Genomic DNA, 22584 nt, shown 5'->3' with positions numbered 1-22584 from the left:
AAAACTCCTTTGAAATCTATTCTCTACCACAGAAGCATAATGTGCTGGCTGCAAGGCTTTCATCTTGCCAATAGGCCCTTTTATGGAACCAAGACTTACCTAAACCTTCTGGCTGAAATTTTATGAAGCAGCCTCCAGCACTGTGGGTGGGAAGTTGCAACCACAACGTTAGAAGCTGGGTGGAGGCTGAACTAAAATTTTACAGCCAGTTTCTGATCTCATGTTAGTTTAATGCATGTGCCTTATCGCACCTACAGATGCTTTACTCTGGTGTAGCTGATCTTAAAATAGGCTCCCTGTGTCTCCCCAAGATCAACATTCAGAAACCATATGACAAGTATGTGTATATGTGTCTTTCTCTAAACCAATTGGTACAGTGAGGACCTCACCTCATGTTGTGCTCTCTGCATTAGTATCAGATTGTACTATTACCATCTGGTAAAAGCAAGATGATAAATTCATCTTGGATTTTTTTTCTAGTACCAGGAAACATAATGCTCAGAAAACAAGATTGTTTCACTGCCATTTCTTTTGTGTTTGATTTTTAGTTTTAGTTGTGGGGAGAGGTAGATTTGTGTCTTTGCCTCAGGAGCACCATAATGTGAGTCACCGGAGTGGGTATATTGGCTATCATCTATTTGACTGCACCTACAAGGGCACGGTCATCCTCACTGACATGTACATGTATCTCATTTCAGGTTAAAGCAGCTTTGGACATTGTGTCCGAGAGACTGTCTGCTTTCACAGATGTGGGAAACAGCTGCTCACATGCAGAGCACATTTTGAAAGACCTTGCCAACTTTGAAGAAAAATCATGTGTAAGAACTCTGCAGTTTTCTGTGTTTCTAGTGTAAGCGTGTGTTTATCGAGAGATAAATGATATTTAGTTATTAAAATATTGTATGACCAGGGCTTAAGCTAACAGCAGGGCAGGACTAAGTGTCTATTCCAATTTAGTTCTGCACATTACTTTGAAGTTTTTGATCACTGAAGTTGTCTATTTCTCAGGCAACCCTTGATAAAGAAACAGAATGACTAAGCATAAAGCCAGCAGTTCATGGAAGAACTTGCTTGATGACTAAGGGGGGTATTTCCATTCCTGTGAAACCACTTACTGCTTTAAAAGCCGAGAATTAGAAGGCTCTGTATTGAGTGTGCAATATAGAAAAACATGATCAACAAAAACATGCTCTGAAATATTAAAGAGGAACATAATTAACACGTTAAGACCTGTGTTTCATATACATGAGAATATTGCTCTTGAGGCTGAGATGCTGGAGTGATGTTTTTATTTCAGTTCATATCACTTCTGGACTCCAAGTTACACATGTACACACACAAACAGGCCGCGAAATAGCTAAGGCAAACAAGGACTAAATGTGATTCCTTCACACAGGGGCTGCGTGGTTAAACTCATTTGTATTTCTGAAGTATCTGATACAATAAGGCAGGAAACCTAAGAGTTTTTCAGTATCCAGAAAGATAGGAAATCACTTTGATTTATTAAGTCTGATATGTATTCTATATCAGTCTATGTGTTTTAACTGTGCAAAAACAAATAGTTTAAGTTCTAATTTTTTAAATGTTGTCTCAAGGAAAGATGTACCTCAATCAATGCTTGCTTTCTTAGGAAACTGTAGCAAAAGCCAGAATGCTCGCTTCAGAGGGTGACGCTTTTATTCAGAGCAATCATTATGCTGTGGACTCCATTATTCCAAAATGCAGTGAACTTCATCATCTCTGTGATGCCCTCGTTACTGAGATGGAACGGAGGAGGAATACTCTTAATAAATCTCTAGAACTGCATGGCTTACTGGAAAAGGTAAATTTTCTGTGGAGCAGTTTTGTTTCCTGTTTTGTGTTCTAAAACCTCCATCAACCCATTGTAACAGCAGATGAATAAAATACGCGGGTGTACTGGAAGTTTTGTCTTTGAATAGCTGAATTCATCACAAACAGGAAGATGAAATGTGTTATACCTTAGTGTTTGATGTTGATATCAATGCATTCTGAGCCTGTTCTTTCCTTTGTTTCCAGACTATGAGGTGGTGCGATGAAGGAATTTATCTTCTGGCTTCACAGCCTGTAGATAAGTGTCAGTCACAGGATGGTGCAGAATCAGCATTACAGGAGATTGAGAAATTCCTAGACACTGGTGCAGGCAATAAAATTGAGCTGAATAAATTGTACAGAGAGTATGCTCACATCCTCAATGAGGACCTCAAGGTACAATTATTTATTCATGTATGCATGTACCCATTTGTCAATTTTAGGATTGCTACCTTGCATGGCCATTGATAAAGCTAGTCCTCCTAAGTGACTTCATGCCATTTATGCAGGTACTTACCCAAGATGGTGGTCATGTTCTATCTTTGGATAGGCATCAAGGGATCCAGAACCGATTAATAACAACTTAAATTCTTCAGATAGTAGCACTGAATTTTTTATTAAATAAATCTCCAATCTTTCAAATAATTATCTTTTTTATAACGAAAACATGCATTTCCTCAGTATTTGCACAACCTCTAGAAAAAAGCTGTTTCAAATAGAACTTGAAAATTCATCCCTTTCCCTTCTTGCTGATGCCATCTTGTAACAGAACCATTAGACACTTTCAAGAAAATTTCATAGTTCTTACATTTTTTTAAAAGAAAAATTGAACTTGATTGTTTTCTCTAAAGAAATAACCATAAAATGTTTTGTGACATGTTCCAACCTTAAGCATGTTAAATAACTGTAAATTATGCCTCCCTAGGTGTGAAGAGTAGGGTAATAATTTTTGTATGTGGTATGAAAGCAATCATCATTGCAAATCAATGCATCACAAATAGAAGAATAGTTTCTTGATAGGTCTCTGACGGTGATTTTTAATTTTCTTCATGTGGCAACGGTAGGAACATGTGCAAAAGGTTTTCCAAAAGCAAGAAAGCATGGAAGAAATGTTTCAAAAGAGGCAAGTAAGTCTTAAGAAACTGGCAGCTAAGCAAACACGCCCTGTTCAGCCGGTTGCACCTAGACCCGAAGCCTTTGTAAAATCTCCTTGTACCTCTCCAGGTAAGTAAATGTAGTAAAGTAATTTTTTTTACACTATGTTAAGAAACTTGAAGAAACTTTCAGCTCTAATTTGTGTTTGTACAAACATCTGTGTTAGATCCGCTCAAGTTCTAACTGCTGTTTGGCTCTGGTTTATGTGCTTAGGTCTTCAAAGAGATTGTGTATCCAACACAGAAAGCGGTGTGCTTCGGAAAGTAAACTACAGAAGAGGAAAGGTAACATTCTTTTCTGTGTTTTTTTTCATGTGCGCACTGCTTGAGAAAGCCATAACACAATGGAATATTCAAGAACTTCAAGAAGAATTAGGCTGTTTCACTGCAAATGTGCTGATATTGCCCCTATCAAAGTAACTTGAGTTTTAATAAAGACTTCTCTGTTACACAGCTGAGTATGAGAGAAGGTAAAGTAAATAGTTGCCTATATTAGGAAAAATGTTAGGGGCAGCAAAATGTAAAATCTATGAACAGGAAACATTTATTATTTGCCAGTAGTAATTGGCTACTCTTAAAACTAGCGAAAGTGAAAAGGTAGTTGTCATTGGCTCAAAGTAAGCTTCACCTGACCTAATGGTTTGCCATTCCCAAGTGGGGAAGGTCTTCCTGCTCCGCCTCCAGCAAGGAAAATAACCTGACGACAGCAGCAGAAACAAATAGTTTTCCACTGAGTTTAACTCAGTAAAGGTTCAGCAAGAGTCAAGTGATGACGCAAGGAGACGGGCAAGACTGTATGACCAGCAGGGACAACAGTTGGAGAAGAGGGTTGGCTTGGGGGAGAAATGGAAGGAAAATATTTTTTTTTTTTTTTTTTTAAGCAAAAGCTTGAATTAGCTCAGATGTTACAATAAAATTCGTGAAAGTGAACTTCTACCAAGTTAGTAATTTACCAGAAAGTTAGCAGAGTGCCTGATTTTTAGCTTGGAAAGCAGACTTAGGCCAGCATTGCCTCCAAGATTATGCTGTGATATGACATTGTCTTAATGTAGAGGGATCTTGAGCCACCGTCTTTTCTAATCTGACCTTTGACAGTGAACTCCCTGTACCTAAATGTTCATGCATGCTTTGAGGTATTCAGGTTGACTTGGATTTTTTTTCACGGAGTTTCTGCAAAATGATTTCATTTTTAACGGAGTGAAGCCTTTCCTGTGAAAACTCATGTAAATAGACCTGTGTGCAAAGCTCCATATTTTAAAGTGCTTTTTCCTCCCCTGTCTGTTATGCTGTGATAATTTTTTGTTTGTTTGTTTCCTTCTTTAGAATGAAATGAGTGAACTCCATCAAAGCAGAGGAGGATCTACAATGGATGATGAAGAAAACCTAGCTGTGCTACGGCAGTAAGTATATTTTGATAAACAACAAACGTTCTTTCTCTGATTTGGTTCCAGTAAAGTCTGAGTTTGGCTAAAGATTTGATAAGACAAGTATGCTTCTATACTTTGTATGTGGAGAAAAGATACTTCGGTCTGTCTGCAGCTTTATTTAAAGTTTATATAGTATCAGAGTCGAGCTTTGCTACAGTGAGATAATACTCTGGGAGGATAATTACATATTTTCATGTCAGAGAAGACAGTTTTGAGGAATAAGCATTCTGTAAATCTGTCATATACTTTGGTCTCTGTGCTTCAAAAGACAATTTTATTGTTGTTTGACTCTTTAGACCCTGTTTTGATTAATCTTAAGAACTTTATCAAAACTAAATAGCATCCCTTATGGCACCTGCAAGTGGTACAGCACTTGCATTTCTAACTGAAACCTGGATATTATTGCTGTCTTTTCACTACTATAATGTGTGCCAAACCATCCGAAATCACAAAGGCTGGGGGGAGAAGCAAGTGTGCTTGCCTAATTACTAAGGAAAACTAACCTTAAAAGGAGGCACTGTGACTTTTAAGTTACAGCAAATGCCTCAGCTTTAAAGTGATCAGTGCAACTTGAAACCTTTGCACCACCAACTTCAGCTTCTGTAATCCTTGTAAATGCAACGTAACCAGATTTTATGTTTACAATAATAAAAACTGTTCACTTCTTCTATGATGCTTGAAATTCCAGCCTTGGCTGTTTCTTCAGAAAATAACTATTTCCAGTTCAAGTAGAAAACATACGAAGTTAACATTGCCTTAATACTTTGTATAAGTGAATAGGCCTTCCTTAATTATCATTCTTTGTTTTCAGGCATGTAATGAATGAACTTATTGAAACTGAGCGGGCATATGTGGAAGAACTTCTCTGTGTTCTTGAGGTAAAGATCAGATTTCACTCTGACTGATCCTGAATCTATTTGTGTTCCATTTAATAGATGTTCTTATGCTTTCCTTATTTCTATGATGCTTATCCTTTTCTTGTCTAGTAGTGTCATTGCCACATCTCTCTGCCCTCATCATGTTTTCACAGAGGCAAGTTTATGTTTATTTTTCTTAACAAATAACAGAAGATAAGCCTAACTATTGAGATAGAACACAGTGAGATTGGTAATGATTGTTAATTCTTTTAGAATTTCATTCCAGAGTAGCAGGTCAGTTACAGAAAGATTGTATGTCACACTGGAATGTGAATTTGCCTTGAGAGAATCTTGTATCAGAGGAGCAAATCTGTTACTCGCATCCTTTGTAGGCCTTTAATTAGCCTTCCAAATATCTCAGGTATAGCTATGGCTACAGAGTACCTTGTAGTAATAATTTCTTAATTCAAAATTGTGAAGGAAACAAAATGTTACATCTGCTCCACACTCATGGAGACATAATTGCAGTACTTGCAAGTTGCTTCTAGAATATGGTACAGAGCTCTGTATTCCTGTTTGTTAAATATTCAGACATGGATGCAGCATTTTCTTGTAGTCCAGCCTGGTTCTGGGGATGATAAAGCTTAACAGTGACTTTAATCAGGATGAATCACAACTGAGTCAATTGGGAGTACTTCTGGTGTCCACCCCAGTTTTAGGCTCTTCAATAGAAACTGTCTTATTTTATGGACTGGGAGTGGTAATTTTGGGGTACGTATTTTCAAGTAAGAGTAGTACTGTATGAACTCTGGCCTTGCTTTTGCCTGGTTTATAGTCAGTTTCCAGTAGTGTTCCTGTCCTGGATTTTGACCAAGTGCTGGGAAGCCCCAAAAGTAGGGCAGCTGTACCTGAAGTTTGGTAATAAAACAGTGCTGATCTGAAGTGGACCTTAAGGACTACTTTATTCTTTGTTTTTTTTCATGTAATGCTATCTGCATAATTCTGTTAAATTCAAGGCTCAAATGGCTTTAGGATTTTTGGTCCTTCCTGCTACTACTGGAGGTTTTGCAGAATCTTTCTATTCCCCTGGTATTTTTCTGGTTTTACATGGAGTATAGAGCTAAGCTCTGTCTTGCAAAGTCTGGCTCTTAATTTTCTGTTGATTCTGTAAACTCTCCAGCACTCTGAGCATGCCAATCACACTTCTCTCTACCTCTGTGCAGTTTGGGACTCATCACTCTTCAGTCTGGGTGATGAGAACTGCCAACAGTAATTATGGACCAGATCCTTGCTGATGTATGTTTCAATGGCAGCCTTCCAGCTTTTGTGGAATTCTTATTAATAATCCACAGTTACGTCTATTTCCCCAATTCTTTTGTGCCTCCTGTTCTATTTGCTCAATTTTCCTGTAAAACAACTTGATACCCTTTTGTATGGACAGAGTCTCCTTTTATGTTGCTTTTTCTTTTCGTCATGCATTTTCTCTCAGTAAAGGATTCCAATGGAAAATTAAAGGTAATTTATAGGAACAATTGCTAGGAAACTCCTGTAGCTGTTTTTAAGCTTTCCTTCTCCTTTAAGATATAAATACTACTCAGGTAGTAAAATACGAACATTTGTATCTCGTGGTTGAAAAATAAACACCATGTCAATCTAAAGGAAAAATAGTGTTGACAGCTTTTAGTCAATGTATGTATTTTCATGGTTTTGTTCTTTCAGAATTCCAGAGTACTGAGATCCATGAATTTTATTATCTTAGCTGTTGCCAGTTGTGTCTTTGTAGCAATGTCCAACATCTTCACTTCAATGGAAATGTAGTAGTCTACTCTCACATCACTTCTCTGAATCTAGACTGCTTAGTGCTCACAATTTTTCCTCCTGTTTGTTTGTTTATTTATTTATTTGTACTCCATTTTATGTGAATCAATGAACATTTTTCTTTTTAAAGGTTATGCTTTTGGAGTTATCTCACAACAGCTTTTCTTTTTTCTTTCCTTTTAACTAAAACTTTGTGTTTTTGTATGTATGGGAAAGAGAGGTGGGAAAGGTACCAAGGTTAACAGTCAGTGAGCTACAGCAGCTTTGCCTGTACCATTGTTGTTGTGGGTTTTTTCCTCAGCGTGTGAGGGGGAAAAAACTCTCAATTTTTTAAAGGATTTTTAAAATATAAATAAAAATTTAATTGCTAGTTGATCAAATGCCTGAATTGCTTAGGCTAGTTCTCCTACTAGTTCTAATTTGGGCTTTAAAATTTTGATTGCAGGTGTGTTGTTGCTTATCCTTTCTTTTACCTTGTCACTTTGTTATGGTTCAGTGGAGTTTATTATAAGTTGTTGTCACTAATGCAGTTATTTTTTTCTGTGACCACCTTGTCCATGACAACTGTATTGAGAGCAAGATCTAATCCAAATCCAAACTACGTCACATCATCTTCCTTCAACTGTGTAATGCAGTAATATCGAAATCTTTCATCATTCCCATCACTTGTTGTCCAGTCCATATGATCTTACTGAACTGATGGAAGAACAGATTTTGTAGATTGATTTCATGATTAATACTGAATTCTTTCTTTGTTTATCAGCCTGCTTGAGGCAAACTGCCCTATCAAAAGGAGGAAGATAATCAGTGTTCCCTCTTCTGTGTTCTAGGGGTATGCTGCAGAGATGGACAACCCATTAATGGCTCACCTCATTTCACCAGAACTCCAGAACAAGAAGGATATTTTGTTTGGAAATATGGAAGAAATTTATCACTTTCACAACAGGTGAGGAATTTGATTTAGATGTAAATGTAACATTGGAATGGGATATTACTAAAAGATCCTTACTGAGCCTCACCTAGCTATCTATTGAGTCAGAACTGATATTGCATTGGACAAGAAACCGTATTAAAACATTTTCAGAACACTGATAAAACTTAAAAAAAAAATGATAGTAGAACTTTCAGTGGAAAGTAAACAGTTATCTTAAACCACAGATTTTCTATGCTCTTGCGTCTGGTTGAGGCTATTTAATTTTTATACTTAATGACCTTATTGCTGCTGCAGAGACATTTCTTCACATGGCAATATCTGAATAGTTAGTAAATAAGTATTTTCAAGACAAATTATACCTACTAAGTAACTGTTACTTATTCAGGAAAAACTAGACTTTAGTGTTTGTCATCTTTTCAATATATTATTTGACTTGTGTTGCTTGATAGCTTTTTGGAAGAAAAAAAATCCCTGAACTTTACAAATCCTACTAAATACATAAGGCAGGGAAACAAGGCCATTTTGCCTCCACCAAAATCTTATGTTTGGCTTCTGATGTAGTAATAGTTTGCTAAAATAAATTGATCAGAACATGTTTATTTTGCAACCCCTTTGTAAATACATAATCTAGGACAGTTTTGTTTGATTTCATAATGCAGAATTACTGCTCTATTTCTTTAAGTTTAGACAATGAATTGCAAGAATACGAATTTCCTTTGATATGTGCACTAAGAAAGTTGTCTTCCTTACAGAATATTCTTGAGAGAACTAGAAAACTACGTAGAATACCCAGAACTGGTAGGACGGTGCTTTCTGGATCAGGTACGTGTCATCTTTAGCTGACATTTCATTCATAAGCTCTTCTAAGACTGTTAGAGCTGAGAGTACTACTTATATAATAATTGCCACTAGGTCCCCTTTGTTTGTTTTGAACAGATTAGAGAGTTGGGGATATTTTCCACTGTGGGGTATAATTAATTTTGATAGGAAGAGCTACTGCTGTTTTTAAAGAAAACTGCTTTATTAAAGTTGCAGTTAGAACAACATGAAGAATTGTGCATTGGATCATTTGAATTTTATTGATTATTTCGCTTAATTTTACTGGAAACTTTTTTATTGTGGAAACAGAAAGCAGACTTTGAAAATTTCATGAATAACCAAATGAAAATAGTATCTTGTCTGTGGAGCAGACAAGTCTCTTGGAGCAATAGGAGTACTATGGGACTTGTGTAAGCAAGCATGAATGAAAAATATCAGATTCTTGATAGCATCAAAGTGATAAGGGGCAACAAACTAGTTGGTCCGCTTCCACTGATGAACACACTTACAAAATGCATAAAGAAAAAAGGGCAGAAGTTTTTGAATAAGTTATGCAGAGGGAATCATGTTCTGGCATTAATTGAATTAAATTAAAACCCCGTATTTTTCATATGGCGGCATAAAGGCATTTATAAATATGACGTATGCTTCTTTGTAAGGCACTTAATGTTCAGTTGAAGTAAAAATTAACAGGAACATTTTATTCATATGTTCCAAGTACAAAATGATGAGCTGTTATGAAATGAGTGGTTCTGAAAAATTGCTGTCTGTTAGGGATGCCTTAAGGAATTGTCTTTCTTCCGTAGGCTTGATGACTGAAAAATTCTTAAGAACTTTGTCTATTTAAAATATATATATTATATATATATATATATAATATTTACTTTTTACTCTCCTTTCCCATTTCAGATGGAAGATTTCCAGATTTATGAGAAATACTGTCAAAACAAACCTCGATCTGAAAGTTTGTGGAGGCAGTTTTCAGATTCCATGTTCTTTCAGGTTTGCTTACTCAATTCTCTTGGAATATTTCTGTATGTATTTTTTGTTGTTGTTAAACTTGCTAATTTATCTCAATTACAAATAAGAAAATATATTGATCTGTGTACTGACAAAATCTGACACCGATTATAGGAATGTCAAAGGAAACTCGATCACAAGCTCAGTTTGGATTCATACTTACTGAAGCCAGTTCAAAGAATAACCAAATACCAATTATTGCTAAAGGTATGTGTTACAAAATTACAATGCTAAATCTATTTTATTTTTTTTCTTCTAAATGCTGCTTATCTCATCCTGCTGGAGAGAAATCTTAGAGTGGTGTATAAATCAAAATTGAGAATGTGTCTGGAAAGGTTCAATTAATCAGAGTCTTCAAAGCAACTTGTAGGGAACGTACTTAGCTGTGGTCACAGTATGGCATTTTTAGGAAGGATGCCATTCTGATTCATTTAGACATGCTATGGACAAAGAGAACAAAATGAGAGGGATGTATTATTATCCATTTTAAAATGAATATCTAACTTTTTGCTATGCTTGAAACTGATTTGTTTTTGGTAGTAGTCGTTATGTAGACACAAGGTTCAATAATTGTGTTTAACAGTAGTTTACTCTTGAGTTAAAACTGAGTTAATTCTTTGAAAGCTTTTAATTTGCTTTGTGCTTTTATGAAGAGAGAAGTATCTCTCCTGGGGGGTTGGACTCGATCTCTAGAGGTCCCTTCCAACCCCTACAATTCTGTGATTCTGTGATCTGAAAAGTTTTCTGTTTTAAAGAATCTTTTCTGAACTCCATGAGTAAATGCTTATTCTCATACTGCTCTGTATATCTGGATCAAATGAGAAGATACAGCTTCCCCAGTAAGCCTTTTGGAGAAGGAAGACTCTTTAGGATGTGTAAGCAGTGTTCTACATAGTATGTTTAGGTCCACAACTAGCATCCCAGACCTTACACTAATTCAAGTAATAGATGCAATTTGCCTATGTTTTAACACTTATTATTCTTTAAATGCAACAAAGGATGACATTAGAATTTTGCTTTTGTTTTCAGCAATTGTGGTGAGAAATGCTAACTCAGACTTGTGAATTTCTTAGGTTGTGCTTATAAAAGGTTTAGGAGGATCAGAAGATTGATTAGCAGCAGATATGAAGTAAAACTTGGGGTCTTTTCAGTTAGAGCCAGTACTTAGTCCACTAGATTATACAGCGTAAACTTTGCCGGATAACATTATAAATGTAGGCCAAATTTGGTGTTAAAATTAAAATAATCCTCGTTACTGCTGTTTGCAAAGCTAAGGCTGTTGTCTTTCCTTGCCTGCTCAGGAAATGCTGAAGTACAGTAAGAACTGTGAAGGTGCTGAAGATCTCCAGGAGGCACTGAACTCTATATTGGGTATTCTCAAAGCAGTCAATGATTCTATGCACCAGATAGCCATCACAGGCTATGATGTGAGTAACGTTATTGTTTTTTAGGTACCTACATACAGCATATTCCCTATTACATACTAATAATGAGAAGGCTTTTCTACAAAATACACCTTTAAACTGCATTATATAATGAAAACATTGGAAAGATTATCTCTCTTTTCTGAGATTTTCCTGCTATGAATGATATTTTCTTCTGTCTGCTCAAGTTTTCTTTCTTTGATCTGCTTGACACCAAGTTGGAAACAGAAAATTGTCCTGAACAGTCTGGCTACTGCCAAATGGGAGTAACCATCAGGTTCTTTGTATCTGTGCTTAAAACTACATCTAAAACTTCCAGGAAAAGAAAATGAATAGATAAATATAAGGAGCTTTGCAGTAGGCATCTGAAAAAATGATATGTATTGTACCACCTCTTTTTTTCTGTGTGGATGTATGTTTTGCTATTCTTGACTGTAAAATCATGGCTGAACAGCATAGGAAAGAGAATATTAAACACTAACTGTATTTTCATTATCTTTCCAAATTCAACATAAACACTGATGTGAGAGATTTCTTGGAATGACAGAACTTGTAACAACCTGCTCAGAGTATGTGTTTCAGTCAGATGTTACCTCTTTGTAGTTATAAATACCTCTTTCTCTGTTCCAGGGAAACCTGAATGAGCTGGGCAAGCTTCTAATGCAGGGATCCTTCAATGTCTGGACTGATCATAAAAAGGGTCACTCAAAGGTGAAAGATTTGGCCCGCTTCAAGCCAATGCAGCGACACCTGTTCCTCCATGAGAAGGCGGTGCTGTTCTGTAAAAAGCGAGAAGAAAATGGAGAGGGATATGAGAAGGCACCTTCTTATAGCTATAAACACTCCTTAAATGTAAGGCACTCAGCAGTCCAGGGAGGCAGTGATACTAAGGGCTTAGCTGTAGTAATACACTTCTTTATTGTTGTCGCATTGCAGTTTTTAATTGTAAGCTTTGCTCTTTCAGGCAAGTGTAGCTGTTAACTGCAAGTCTGTGTCGCTTTGTGCTGATGGTGTCAGGGGGGTAGATTCTCCTTTGCAAATGGATGGCTGTTGTATCCATCACTTGGAAAATGTAACAGTGGGTAGAATAAAATAGATGTAAGATTTGTCACTCTGGATTCTAAGAGACAGTATGTGAGTCAGTCTTAACGTAATGAACCTAAACTAAATCTTTCTTCCCTCTGAGGTAGCCATGCTGACACACTGCATTGGAGGCCTTATGTCCAACATGCAGATGACGTGCTTTCTTTTCTCTGAGTGTGAAACCAAATGTGGTTTTGTTTTTCGTAAGGAGGTTACCGAAGAATAATGTTAGCATTCTGCTTCTATTGTCATCTGTATTGCAATCTGATAGGTCAGCAGCTGTCCTTTTTGCTTCCAGATGGCAGCAGTTGGAATAACAGAAAATGTCAAAGGTGATGCAAAGAAATTTGAAATCTGGTATAATGCAAGAGAAGAAGTTTACATCATACAGGTAACAATATGCAAATACCTTTAAAATAATAACAATTAAAAACAATAATTAAATTAAAAACTGGGGGGGGGAAGGTAGGAGGATGGAATTCTAAACCTAACAAGATCTATCTTGGCTTTTTTCTTCCCTTTGTTTTTAATCATATTTTACAGTACCCGTGCATTGTGTATGCGTATTGCATACACCATTGCTATTGTTTTCACTGGAACAGCAGATTTTTGGGAGCCAGGGTAAGACTGTGACACGTGCACAGCTTTATCCTTCAGTTTCTGCTTACTGAGGGGCTGGGGAGAGGATCTGGCTGTTCCTCTTGAAAAATTCCTCTGAGGTTGTGCTTCAGCTTGCAGCTTTTTGTATGCTTGATGACTGATCATCTTTTAATTTTGTTCTGGGCAGGCACCAACTCCTGAAGTTAAAGCTACTTGGGTAAATGAAATAAGAAAAGTGCTGACTAGTCAACTGCAGGCATGCAGAGGTAAAGTATTTTATGTACACACACACACACACACATATATATATATATTTAAATCTCTTTTCTCTTTCAACTTCAAAATCTGTTCACCACTGAATTCAACTGCAGGAATGAAAAGATTAAAACAAATCAGCTAAATGGTTCTTTCTCTTCATTACAGAAGCCAGTCAGCATAGGACACTTGAACATACTCAGAGCTTACCTCTACCAGCATCGTCTTGTACAAGGTAAGTAAGTTAGTCGTCAGGTCAGCCCAGTATACTGATGCATTCACTTTGCTATCTTTATTACTCATATTCCTCAATACTGACACTTACATTTTAGATCCCTTTTTAGTATAAAACTGTAAAAGTTGGGCTTTACATACATCTCCAGAACTGTTAAGCTGAGCAACAGTGGCATGGGCTTTGCAGATAAGTAATCTTCTGTGCCAGCCATTATCCTGGTGATACTATGATTCTGTTGAACAGTCAGTTATATACTTTACCTCCCAAGTAAGAGAGTTATATACAGCAGCCTTTTCCTTTTTGCTCTGTTCTTTTCCACCACTTAAATTACTTTTCTTCAAGATTGATGTCATTTTTCTTTTTGTCCTTCACATTCTTTTCTATTTCTCATTTCCTTTTTCCTCCAGCTTTCTTACTGAGTGATGTATTCATTCCTTCAGTGTCTAAGTTTGGAGTCAAACTTTACTTTATTGTCCTGTGCTTTATCCTTCACCTTGCCAACCTATATACGTGAAGCCTTTTGCTCTCCCCTGCTGTTCTGCCCTTCTCTGACCTCTACTACTTGCTTTTTTCTTTGCCTGTATTGTCTGACCTTCACCCATACACCTATACACTCGTATCTTTAGAAATTGCTGTGTGCTCAAATATGTATAAGTAGCTCTTGGTCCTGCATGCTCCATGTGCCTAGTTATGTACAGAGAACTTCCCAGATGTGTAACATTTGTAGGGTGTCTCTCATTTCTATTTGCTATCAGAGGTGCAATGGGAATCCAAGTGCGTATTCAGCATATAATATCTGTTCATACTTTATCTGTTTCCTGTGCTAAGAGCTTCTGAGATGCAGTTGATTCTTTTTCCTTCCCCTCTTATTTGCTTTTTCTGGAATGTGTGTCTAGTTAAGACTGTGAGAGGAAGTTGTCCTGAGTTGACTTTTTAGTAGTTCCCAACAGCCATGCTACATTTGCAGTCAAAATTGACACCTTTCTCCTCTATATGTGCCCATGATCTTTCTATGCTCGGTCACTAATGTGCATAGCTTCAACCTTGGAAGCTATGAACTAAGTAGTTAAGAAATGGTTTTCAGCCTATGTATCTGTATATAAAAGATCTGTATGTCAAAGGCAATCTGTGAGTCAAGGTCATCACTTTTGTTCAGATCCTAATTTGCTGGAGATGGATTGATTGCCTTAATTTTCTTCCAATAAACAGCCCATCAAGGAACAACATCAGAAACATGAAAAAAATGGAGGAGAGAAAAGCTGATCTCACAGGTCTAGAAGGTTATGTCACCACAGTAGCACCAAAGTACCCTGAGAAAGGCAAAGGTGAGTTTGGACATATAATGTTGTCATTAGATGTGAAAAGCATGCTTGCACTGCAGATGCACAGCAGATCCACCAGCATGGTAGCCATGGTAGTACAGGCAAATGCAATGTTACACTTGAAAGAGCAGAACTTTGCTGCTTGCAGCCCCAAGGCAGCCCACCCACAATGTGCTGCATGTGCTGTGTGAACATGCCAGTCCAATCTGCCCTTGCCTGAGTTTGCGCTCTACTCTGTGTGGACAGGCCCAAAGCCATGCTAGTGAAGGGATAGTACTAGGGAGATGGGAACTGTGGGTTATGAGGTCTTAAACTGCAGTATGCCTTCTCCTAGAGCTGCCTGGTTTCTCAGGTTTTACTTCTTACAGATAAATTTGTCAGCATTACCTGTTTTAAAAAGTATTTTCCCACCTTGAGTTTTGGTTTATATCCCTGAGATAATTTACTGGACTAGAGGAAATACAAGACCCCTATATGAATAAGAACTTGACGCTTGCGCTCTTCTACTAGACTTGGACTTTCAGTTGTTCTTTCTCACTCTGGTTCCTTGGCAGGGCTGTGAATCATTTTTTTGCCTCAACCTTTTCATGGCCTTTTCCCTTTTCTCTGTTTTTCTTTTTCTTTGTAGATGACACTAGCTCTACCTCAGAATGCTCTGTACTGTCAAAAAAGCGCTTTACGCTTCAGGGCTTTACTAACCTCAAAAGTCAGAAAGGTAATTTAAAGAGGAAAAAAATAGCTAGGTGTTCTTTATCTAAGGTGGTAATTGAATCATCATAGTGTCTGTGTGTGGTGTAACAACTCATGTATACTTTTTCAATGTGTATATTAGCAGGTCCTCCCAAGCTAAGTTCCTCAATCACAGACCATGACAGGGAGATTTTGAGAGAAATTGGCTCCACTGCTAGGGAGAGGGTGATGAGCCCAGAAAAGCAGAGCTGTTGGGAGAAGGAATGTGGTTTCCAGTGCCTCCAGTCCCAGTATTGTGGCCTAGGAAAGAGTTTATAGGGCCCCATTCCTTTAGGAACCTAGAGGCAGTTTCCTTCAAATGAAATGCCTGGCCTGCTTCTAGCTTCTGTGGATCTGTCCCAAATGTACCCATACTTGGCAAGAATGAATCAAGGTTTTGCTGGAGTATTTCTATCTGTAAAACATGACCTTAGCAAAATATCTGTGATAAGGTTGTTTGGCTAGATGCAGAAGTACATAAGAACTTCTTTATGCTTCTGGAAGTTGTCTTCTTTCTAAAACAGACAGTAGGTGTCTGCAATTTCTCTTGCTTCCTCCTGCCAAGTAATTGCATGGGTACATTCACTTCTTGCTTTGAATATCTATCTTCGAACGGTCAGAATGGCACTATGATGATCACACTTGTTCAAGTGCATGATTTTTTTTCAAGCATCTTTTCTGAATGCCTTTTAAAACTCGATTACCTTTGAGTTCTTTCTGGAGAGACTAACTCTTCAGGGTTGTGTATCTGATAGCAATTAGGTGAGCACTAATATCCCATGCTTGCCTTGACAGAAACTCCATCTTCTACTGCTAAAAGCCAGACATTGCCAATGATCCTTCTTACAGGACCAGGTATTGCTGTAGCACTAGATTGGTATAAAAGCAATTGTTTAAATTGGTAATATTTGTCTAACATTGAAATTAATTGTATTCACTTGAAAGTATATGTAAACGTTTTGAAATGAATTAGGCATTATCTGTTACCATAAAGCAATTGGTCAATTTATCTTAAAAAAAAAAAAAAAATTATGTGAATAATTAACTTCTGAAGTTGAGCAATGGCATCTCAAATTAGAGTGATCTCAGAAATCTATTTGTTTTCCAGTGTAAACTCAAAGGTATTTAGCATGCAATCCACCTCGTCTCTCTTTTTCCAGTTCCTCAATATCTCTCTTCTGTGTTTTTTTTGCCTATTCATCCTCCTGCAGCTTCTCCTACCAGTCCTGACAAAAAAGCTAAACGGCACGAAGTAGTGAGTGATCCAACTCCTTTTGGTGTAAGAGGTAGTGTGTTACCGCATCTCATAATCCACAAATATCCACGTACCCCTGAAAGCAATTTTCAGCATCCTTTTAACTCCAAATGCTGTAGCTGAACCATAGCAGTGTTCTGCCTCCTGTCCTCGCAACCTACAGCTACACAGTGAACATAAAGCATTTCAGTCAAATGACCCCTTCCTGACTAGCAAGGCTTATTGGCAAAGGCTTCAGTACAAATCCTTGAGATCAAGTAACTAAGGAATACATGACAAATATTTCCTCTCTTCTTGGCTGTCTTCCTGTGGCCATCTCTTAGAGAATATTATTCTAAAGATTAAGCTGTTTTGAGCCTTACCCTCCTCCTCCTCTTTAGGTTTTCACAGCCATTAATCTTTTTCTCACCTGTGGAGATGATGCTGCTTTTGCTGCTGTGCTGGAGAAACTTTGTGCAGCACAGCTCAGTGTCTGAGCGGGAAGCAGTGTGATCCCTGAGCAGACACCCACAGAAACTCTGTATTTAGTAATTCCTTCTTCCTGTCTTGCACCTTCTGATATATTTTGATGTTTTAGCTTCTTCCTCAAGGACACAAACTGAGATGAGCAGGCAGTGGGCTCAGCTACTTTAGGGTGAGGCTGCACCAGGTGCTGCTCTCAGCTTCACAGTGCAGAGTACATTGTTCCTCTCACTCCTTTCCTTTCATGGCAGCATCACACCTACTCACATCCCCGCGAGCTCAAGGAAAATGAATTAGTGACATCATATATTGGAGATGGATCCTAAAGAAATCAGCAAGCTGGTTTCTGAAGAGAAGCAACTCGTGACTTCTCATGTTTCATGGCACCATGAAACCTAAGCTTGCTCATTTCTCCATAGCTTTCACTCTTTGTAGGACTCTGCCATTTCCTTATGTTTCCTGCCTTCATAGGGAGCTCTGCTAGGATGTGTGTTTCCAAAGAAATTTGCATGGAATACAGCAGGAATTTATTACTCAGTTTCTTCACAGATGTCATTCTTGACCTTGGACAGGGCCAAATGGGTCAGCACTTCTGGCCTTGTGCAGGGCATCCAGCAGCATAGGCGAGGTAAAAGACCTGCTTGGTTTGGTGTGCTCTGAGTGTGCTTTCTTGGATTGCTTTGACTTCACTCTGACAATGCACTATTTTAGCCTTAATGCACCTGGTATGAGCAGCTGGGTGGCGAATGTTAAATGTGCTGAAAAGGGAAAATGCAGATGCTCTCCCGCCTTAACTCGTAGTTAGCTAAAAAGGCTAAAGGCTGGGAGGTTTTCCTTTCTCCTTTTGATCTTTTTCATTGAGTTTTCTTTTTGTTACTACCTAACTTGAACTGAAACATTACTTGGAACTGTTTATTTGTTCTTTTTATTGACTTGTTCATTATAAGCTCAGCACATGTATTAGCAGCTGCTTGCCTCAGTGAGAAGCATTCTGCTAGTGAAACTTACTGCAGCTTAATCTGGAAAAGGATTTTATGAGCTTTGGTTGTGATCCAGCATCAGGAATACATGAAATGCTTCACCTTTAGAGAGAACAAGGAACATTTGGCCATAAGGGACAGGCAGCAGATTGTTCTCATGTTTCTTGGTGCTGTGACTTAACACTGAGACGATTCAGCATGGTAAAGTGTCCTTGTGTCAACCTGACAATGCAGCTCATAACATGAAGTGCAGAGTGCCTGTAACTCCTGTTGAGTTCTTTGACAGATGCAAGTGCTCATCAGAATGCCCATCCATCCCTCATTCCAACCTGGTTAGGTTGTCTTAGGTGACAGCCATATATGGTCATCCTTTTCCCACAAAACACTCTCTCATATCCTTTATGGCCTCCTTAGAGGAAGAGCATCTTCCATCACTGAACTTGTGTAAGGCAGAAAAAGCTAATTTTTTGGTTGGGAATTTGCGTTGTTTCCATCTCCATAAATCCAAAGGGCCAAATTCACTGCTGTGTATCACCAGAGATCTGCTTAGCCTCATGGGAACCTTTTGCTAGCTGTGAATTTTACCTAGTGGCTGTAGTAACTTCCCCCTGTCAAGATTTCCTCCTGTTATGTTGATCATTGGAGTGATTATCAGGGGAAGAACACTTCTCCCACACAGTGTTACGTTGCTGAAACCTTAACTGTCGGCTTTTTGTTCACCAAGGTTGGGCTAAAACATCTCATTCTCTTGATGCATCTGAAGAAAATGATGGCTGGTCCAGTGCTGAGGAGCCACTGAATTCATCGGATGCAGAAGAAGAAGGAGGAGGAGGTGGAGGGGGGAATGAGATGAAGCTGGTAAACAGAAATGCTTTCCTAATTGAGCTAAGCAAACATTACTGTGAAGTGTGACAGTATGTAGGAATGCTTCTGATACTTGTGAGAAGGGAAGTGTCTGCTTTGAAACTGTCAGCTGAGCAGAATTCCTGGGGTAGTGAGAAATATCCCACTTAAATCAGCCCTGTATTGTAGGAAAGGTGCCTTCATGTACCTGTAGACCAGCTTATGCCATAGTCCAGCAATGACAAGCTCAGCTACTACATCATGTCATGAATTCTCTAGTTCATTTTTTTTTTTTTTTACCTCTTGGGATTTATTTTCTTTTATTTGGTAGAGATTTTACTTAATTGTTGTAACAATGTTTTTTCAGGGTGTGAGAATTCATATGCTGAATTTATGCTGAATTTACATGTCATTGAACAGCAAAGTCTTGCTGCCCCTCAGAAGGCGCATGTGCGCTGTCTTCAACGTTTACGTGTATGAGGAGGAGGAAGCAGGGAAAAGTGCTCTGCTTTTTGTAACAAAAGCTGCTACATACTTTAAAGTACCCAATAGAAATAATTAGTTTGTCTTTTTCCCTTTGTGCATTCAGACTCCTGGTAAATATACAGTTGTGACTGATTACGAGAAAGGAGTTTCTGAAGAATTTGCAGTGAAAGGTGGAGATGTAGTTCAGCTGATTCGTGAAGGGGAGGATGGACTTTGGTAAGCAGATCTGTTTGGAATCTTCATACACAGAACTGTGTGTGGAGGGCAGGTGCTGAGTGCAAAACTTTTAAAGGCAGCAAGTGAAGCAGTTTGATGTCTGTTTTTGTTTTTATAGGTATGTGAAGAATCTGACCTCTGGTAGAGAAGGTTGGATCCCAGCAAACAATCTGCTGATGCTCATAGGCAATTCAAAATCAGCTCAGTCTCTGAGCAGCTCTGGTAGGTTACTTACAATAAATGGTTGTTTATCTGAAGATTCCTGTTATGGGAGAAAGCTGTGAAAAACAGCAACCATATTTCTTACGATTTTTCTCTTCTTTCCCAGAATCAGGCACTGCTTCCAGCACTTTGAGCACATCATCAAGTTGCAGTGATAGCTGCAATGCCAGCAGCACCAGCTTCTCGGACATTAAGGGCTAACATCATATTTTTCACCCCACCTCCACAGAAAGTAAATCTGGACTTTGAGCCCAATATCCAAAATCTGAGATGCCTGTCTGGTTTTCTCTGTCTTCTCTGATGATTTTCAGAGATTTCTCACAGAAGATCCTGGTGAAAAGTGCATTGAATGTGAAGTTGTAAATAAAAACTAAATGATCTGAAATAGGGTATTGTAGAGGCTTCTCCTGAAGTTTGAAGCTGCAGAGGTGTTGGCGTAAAACACATTTTCCCACTGATATACAATCAGGTTTCTGCAGAACTGTATCATTTCATAACATCCGGAATCTGAATGAGAGCAAACAATGTGCTGAGTGCTGAATCCTTGCCGTGAGCTAATAGCATAGCAATCACTGTACAGGATAGATATGAGGAGAATAAATCAGAGTTTAGTTTCTCCTCCCCAAAATACCCATTCTCCCTGGATGTACCTCAAACAGTGCAGACAATGGGATGCCTACGGCCAGCAGGATGTAAGTTTGGTGAGCCATTTCTCTTGGGTCCTCAGGATACTCTTCTGCATCTCAGAGATGGATGCAGAAATGACCAATGCACTGACCATAACAACATCAGAACAGGAAATCATTTTATCATTTCCAACCTTATAATAATTCATGCAATGGAATAGTTGGGTGTTTTGTTTTGTTTTTATTATTATTATTATTATTTGAAATATTTTGGCCTCACAACCAATCTCTTCACCAAGATCTGTGTTTACGTAGCCTTGGCAACTTAGTAGTATCATCTTCCTTACACAGGTGCACAATGAAACACAAATGTTCTTATTCACTGGATGATATCTCAGTAAACTAATTTCATGGTTACCTTCAGCTCTAACACTTAGCATGCAGTTATAGGCAAAGAAAACTACGGTGAGTTCACTATGGGCCAAGAGCATATCTTCAGGTATACCTAAAAGGCTGAGAAACCAGACACTTCTAGTCAGTGGTGTTTGTTACAGACTTATTCAAAGAGACAAAAATGACATGATTTTTCATAAAGCAAAACATGGGTGAAAAATCATCTTTATTAGTGTCATGTTAGCCAGTGTTAGGAACTTTCACCTTGTTTCTGGTCTTTGCACTTTGTCCTTACAAACAGTACAGAATTGTGTGCATGTTCAAAATGTATTCATTCCCCTATGCCTTTCAAATGTTTTTACTTATGAAAATAGGCTTTTACCTGATTTGTATGCCATATTACTTAAAACTGTCACGAACTTTATAATAAGCAACATTTTTCAATGTCAGTCAAAACTACTATTAATTATTGGACCCTCTTTCTGATGGCTAAGCCCAGAAGTCTACCTTTGTGCTGGAAATTCAGATATTAGAGCCCGCAGCTTAGGAAATTGAGGGAGAAAGATTCTAAACAATGATCTTGGTCCTGAGCTGCAAAAGTAACCCTACCCAAATGCAATCAAAAAGCAGTTGACTGTGGTCACTACAAATTATACACATCTATACTCGCACATCTATGCACATGTGTATGTGCATGTATGTGCCTGTGTATGTGTGTGTGTAGATATGTAAATGTGTACATATGCTGTATCAATGTAAAGGATGTATTTATAGTCTTCATGCTGCTGAATGTGTCACTTTACAATTCATACACACTTAGGTTTCTTGCAATATAAATGCAGACCAGGGTTTTAATTCAGACATCTTTTCCAACACAGACATCCTCCAGTCTTTTAATTATCCCATATGATACTGTGCTGATCGGGAATACTTAGGCTGATATTTAACAATGAGATGGCAGCATGAAATTCAGCTTATCTTCATCTCTGTAAGTTATTTTGTAAATTCTGTAACATAATTTACCTGTGTATTGCTGTCATTGCTTGGATAAGACTGTCCTTTCATTTCTCACTGTGGTTCATTTGTGTTACTTCAATGGTTTTCTCCACATCATGGCACTTTAATAGATTTCCTTTTTGTTGTTGTTGTTGTTTTTAAACTGCTGTTGTGATTTAGAGGTTCAGAGTAGGAGGTCTCTATTGTAATTATAAAGATTTGAATAAATGTCAGCACTTCTTGCTGAATGCCTTTATACAGACATGCTCCATGCTTTATTTTTGCATCATGGTCGAATAGTTGCTTATGGGCATCATATGTCTCTCTTTCAAGAGAGTACTGCATGTCCCATGGCTCCTTCCCTGCTGTACACAGTCCTCTTGGCTGTGTGGCCTCAGTGGAACAGGTTGAAGGCAAATGTCTGGCCACCAGTGAAGCAAGTGAGAAAGGAGAAACTGAATGTATACATGCCCCTCACGCAATGAGAATGGCATTTGTATGTTCATGAGTTAATGGCTTAAAGGATCACTATGCCATGGTAGGAGGTGACTTGCGCTAAGGCCTGCACCATACAACTAAGTTCTCACTGGGATTTGGT

General features: G+C 38.1%; 1 protein-coding gene across 14 annotated transcripts in view; it reads left to right on the top strand.

Moving 5' to 3' along the window:
- The window catches only part of MCF2L (MCF.2 cell line derived transforming sequence like), a 135992-nt gene extending 113746 nt beyond the window's left edge, over positions 1-22246 (top strand). For 7 of the 14 annotated variants that reach the window (XM_015849326.2, XM_015849264.2, XM_015849282.2 and 4 more), the window contains 24 exons: positions 699-818; positions 1631-1822; positions 2038-2226; positions 2895-3054; positions 3199-3269; positions 4308-4384; positions 5223-5289; positions 7917-8032; positions 8773-8842; positions 9749-9841; positions 9974-10066; positions 11161-11286; positions 11914-12135; positions 12665-12757; positions 13154-13232; positions 13390-13456; positions 14666-14781; positions 15407-15493; positions 16303-16362; positions 16719-16793; positions 18929-19062; positions 19637-19749; positions 19868-19971; positions 20078-22246. In XM_015849326.2, the coding sequence (XP_015704812.1) occupies positions 699-818; positions 1631-1822; positions 2038-2226; positions 2895-3054; positions 3199-3269; positions 4308-4384; positions 5223-5289; positions 7917-8032; positions 8773-8842; positions 9749-9841; positions 9974-10066; positions 11161-11286; positions 11914-12135; positions 12665-12757; positions 13154-13232; positions 13390-13456; positions 14666-14781; positions 15407-15493; positions 16303-16362; positions 16719-16793; positions 18929-19062; positions 19637-19749; positions 19868-19971; positions 20078-20172 (2619 nt within the window). In that variant the 3' untranslated portion in view covers positions 20173-22246. Of the gene's footprint in view, positions 1-698; positions 819-1630; positions 1823-2037; positions 2227-2894; positions 3055-3198; positions 3270-4307; positions 4385-5222; positions 5290-7916; positions 8033-8772; positions 8843-9748; positions 9842-9973; positions 10067-11160; positions 11287-11913; positions 12136-12664; positions 12758-13153; positions 13233-13389; positions 13457-14665; positions 14782-15406; positions 15494-16302; positions 16363-16718; positions 16794-17762; positions 17853-18928; positions 19063-19636; positions 19750-19867; positions 19972-20077 lie in introns of those variants that run through there. The other 7 variants (XM_032441992.1, XM_015849317.2, XM_032441987.1 and 4 more) reach the window with 6 other exon arrangements.
- The last annotated feature ends 338 nt before the right edge of the window (positions 22247-22584 follow it).

The sequence above is a fragment of the Coturnix japonica genome, chromosome 1 (genome assembly GCF_001577835.2).
Source record: "Coturnix japonica isolate 7356 chromosome 1, Coturnix japonica 2.1, whole genome shotgun sequence".
Classification (NCBI taxonomy): Eukaryota; Metazoa; Chordata; class Aves; order Galliformes; family Phasianidae; genus Coturnix; species Coturnix japonica.
Note: the sequence above shows the minus strand (reverse complement) of the source record. Positions and strands in the feature narration are given on the sequence as shown.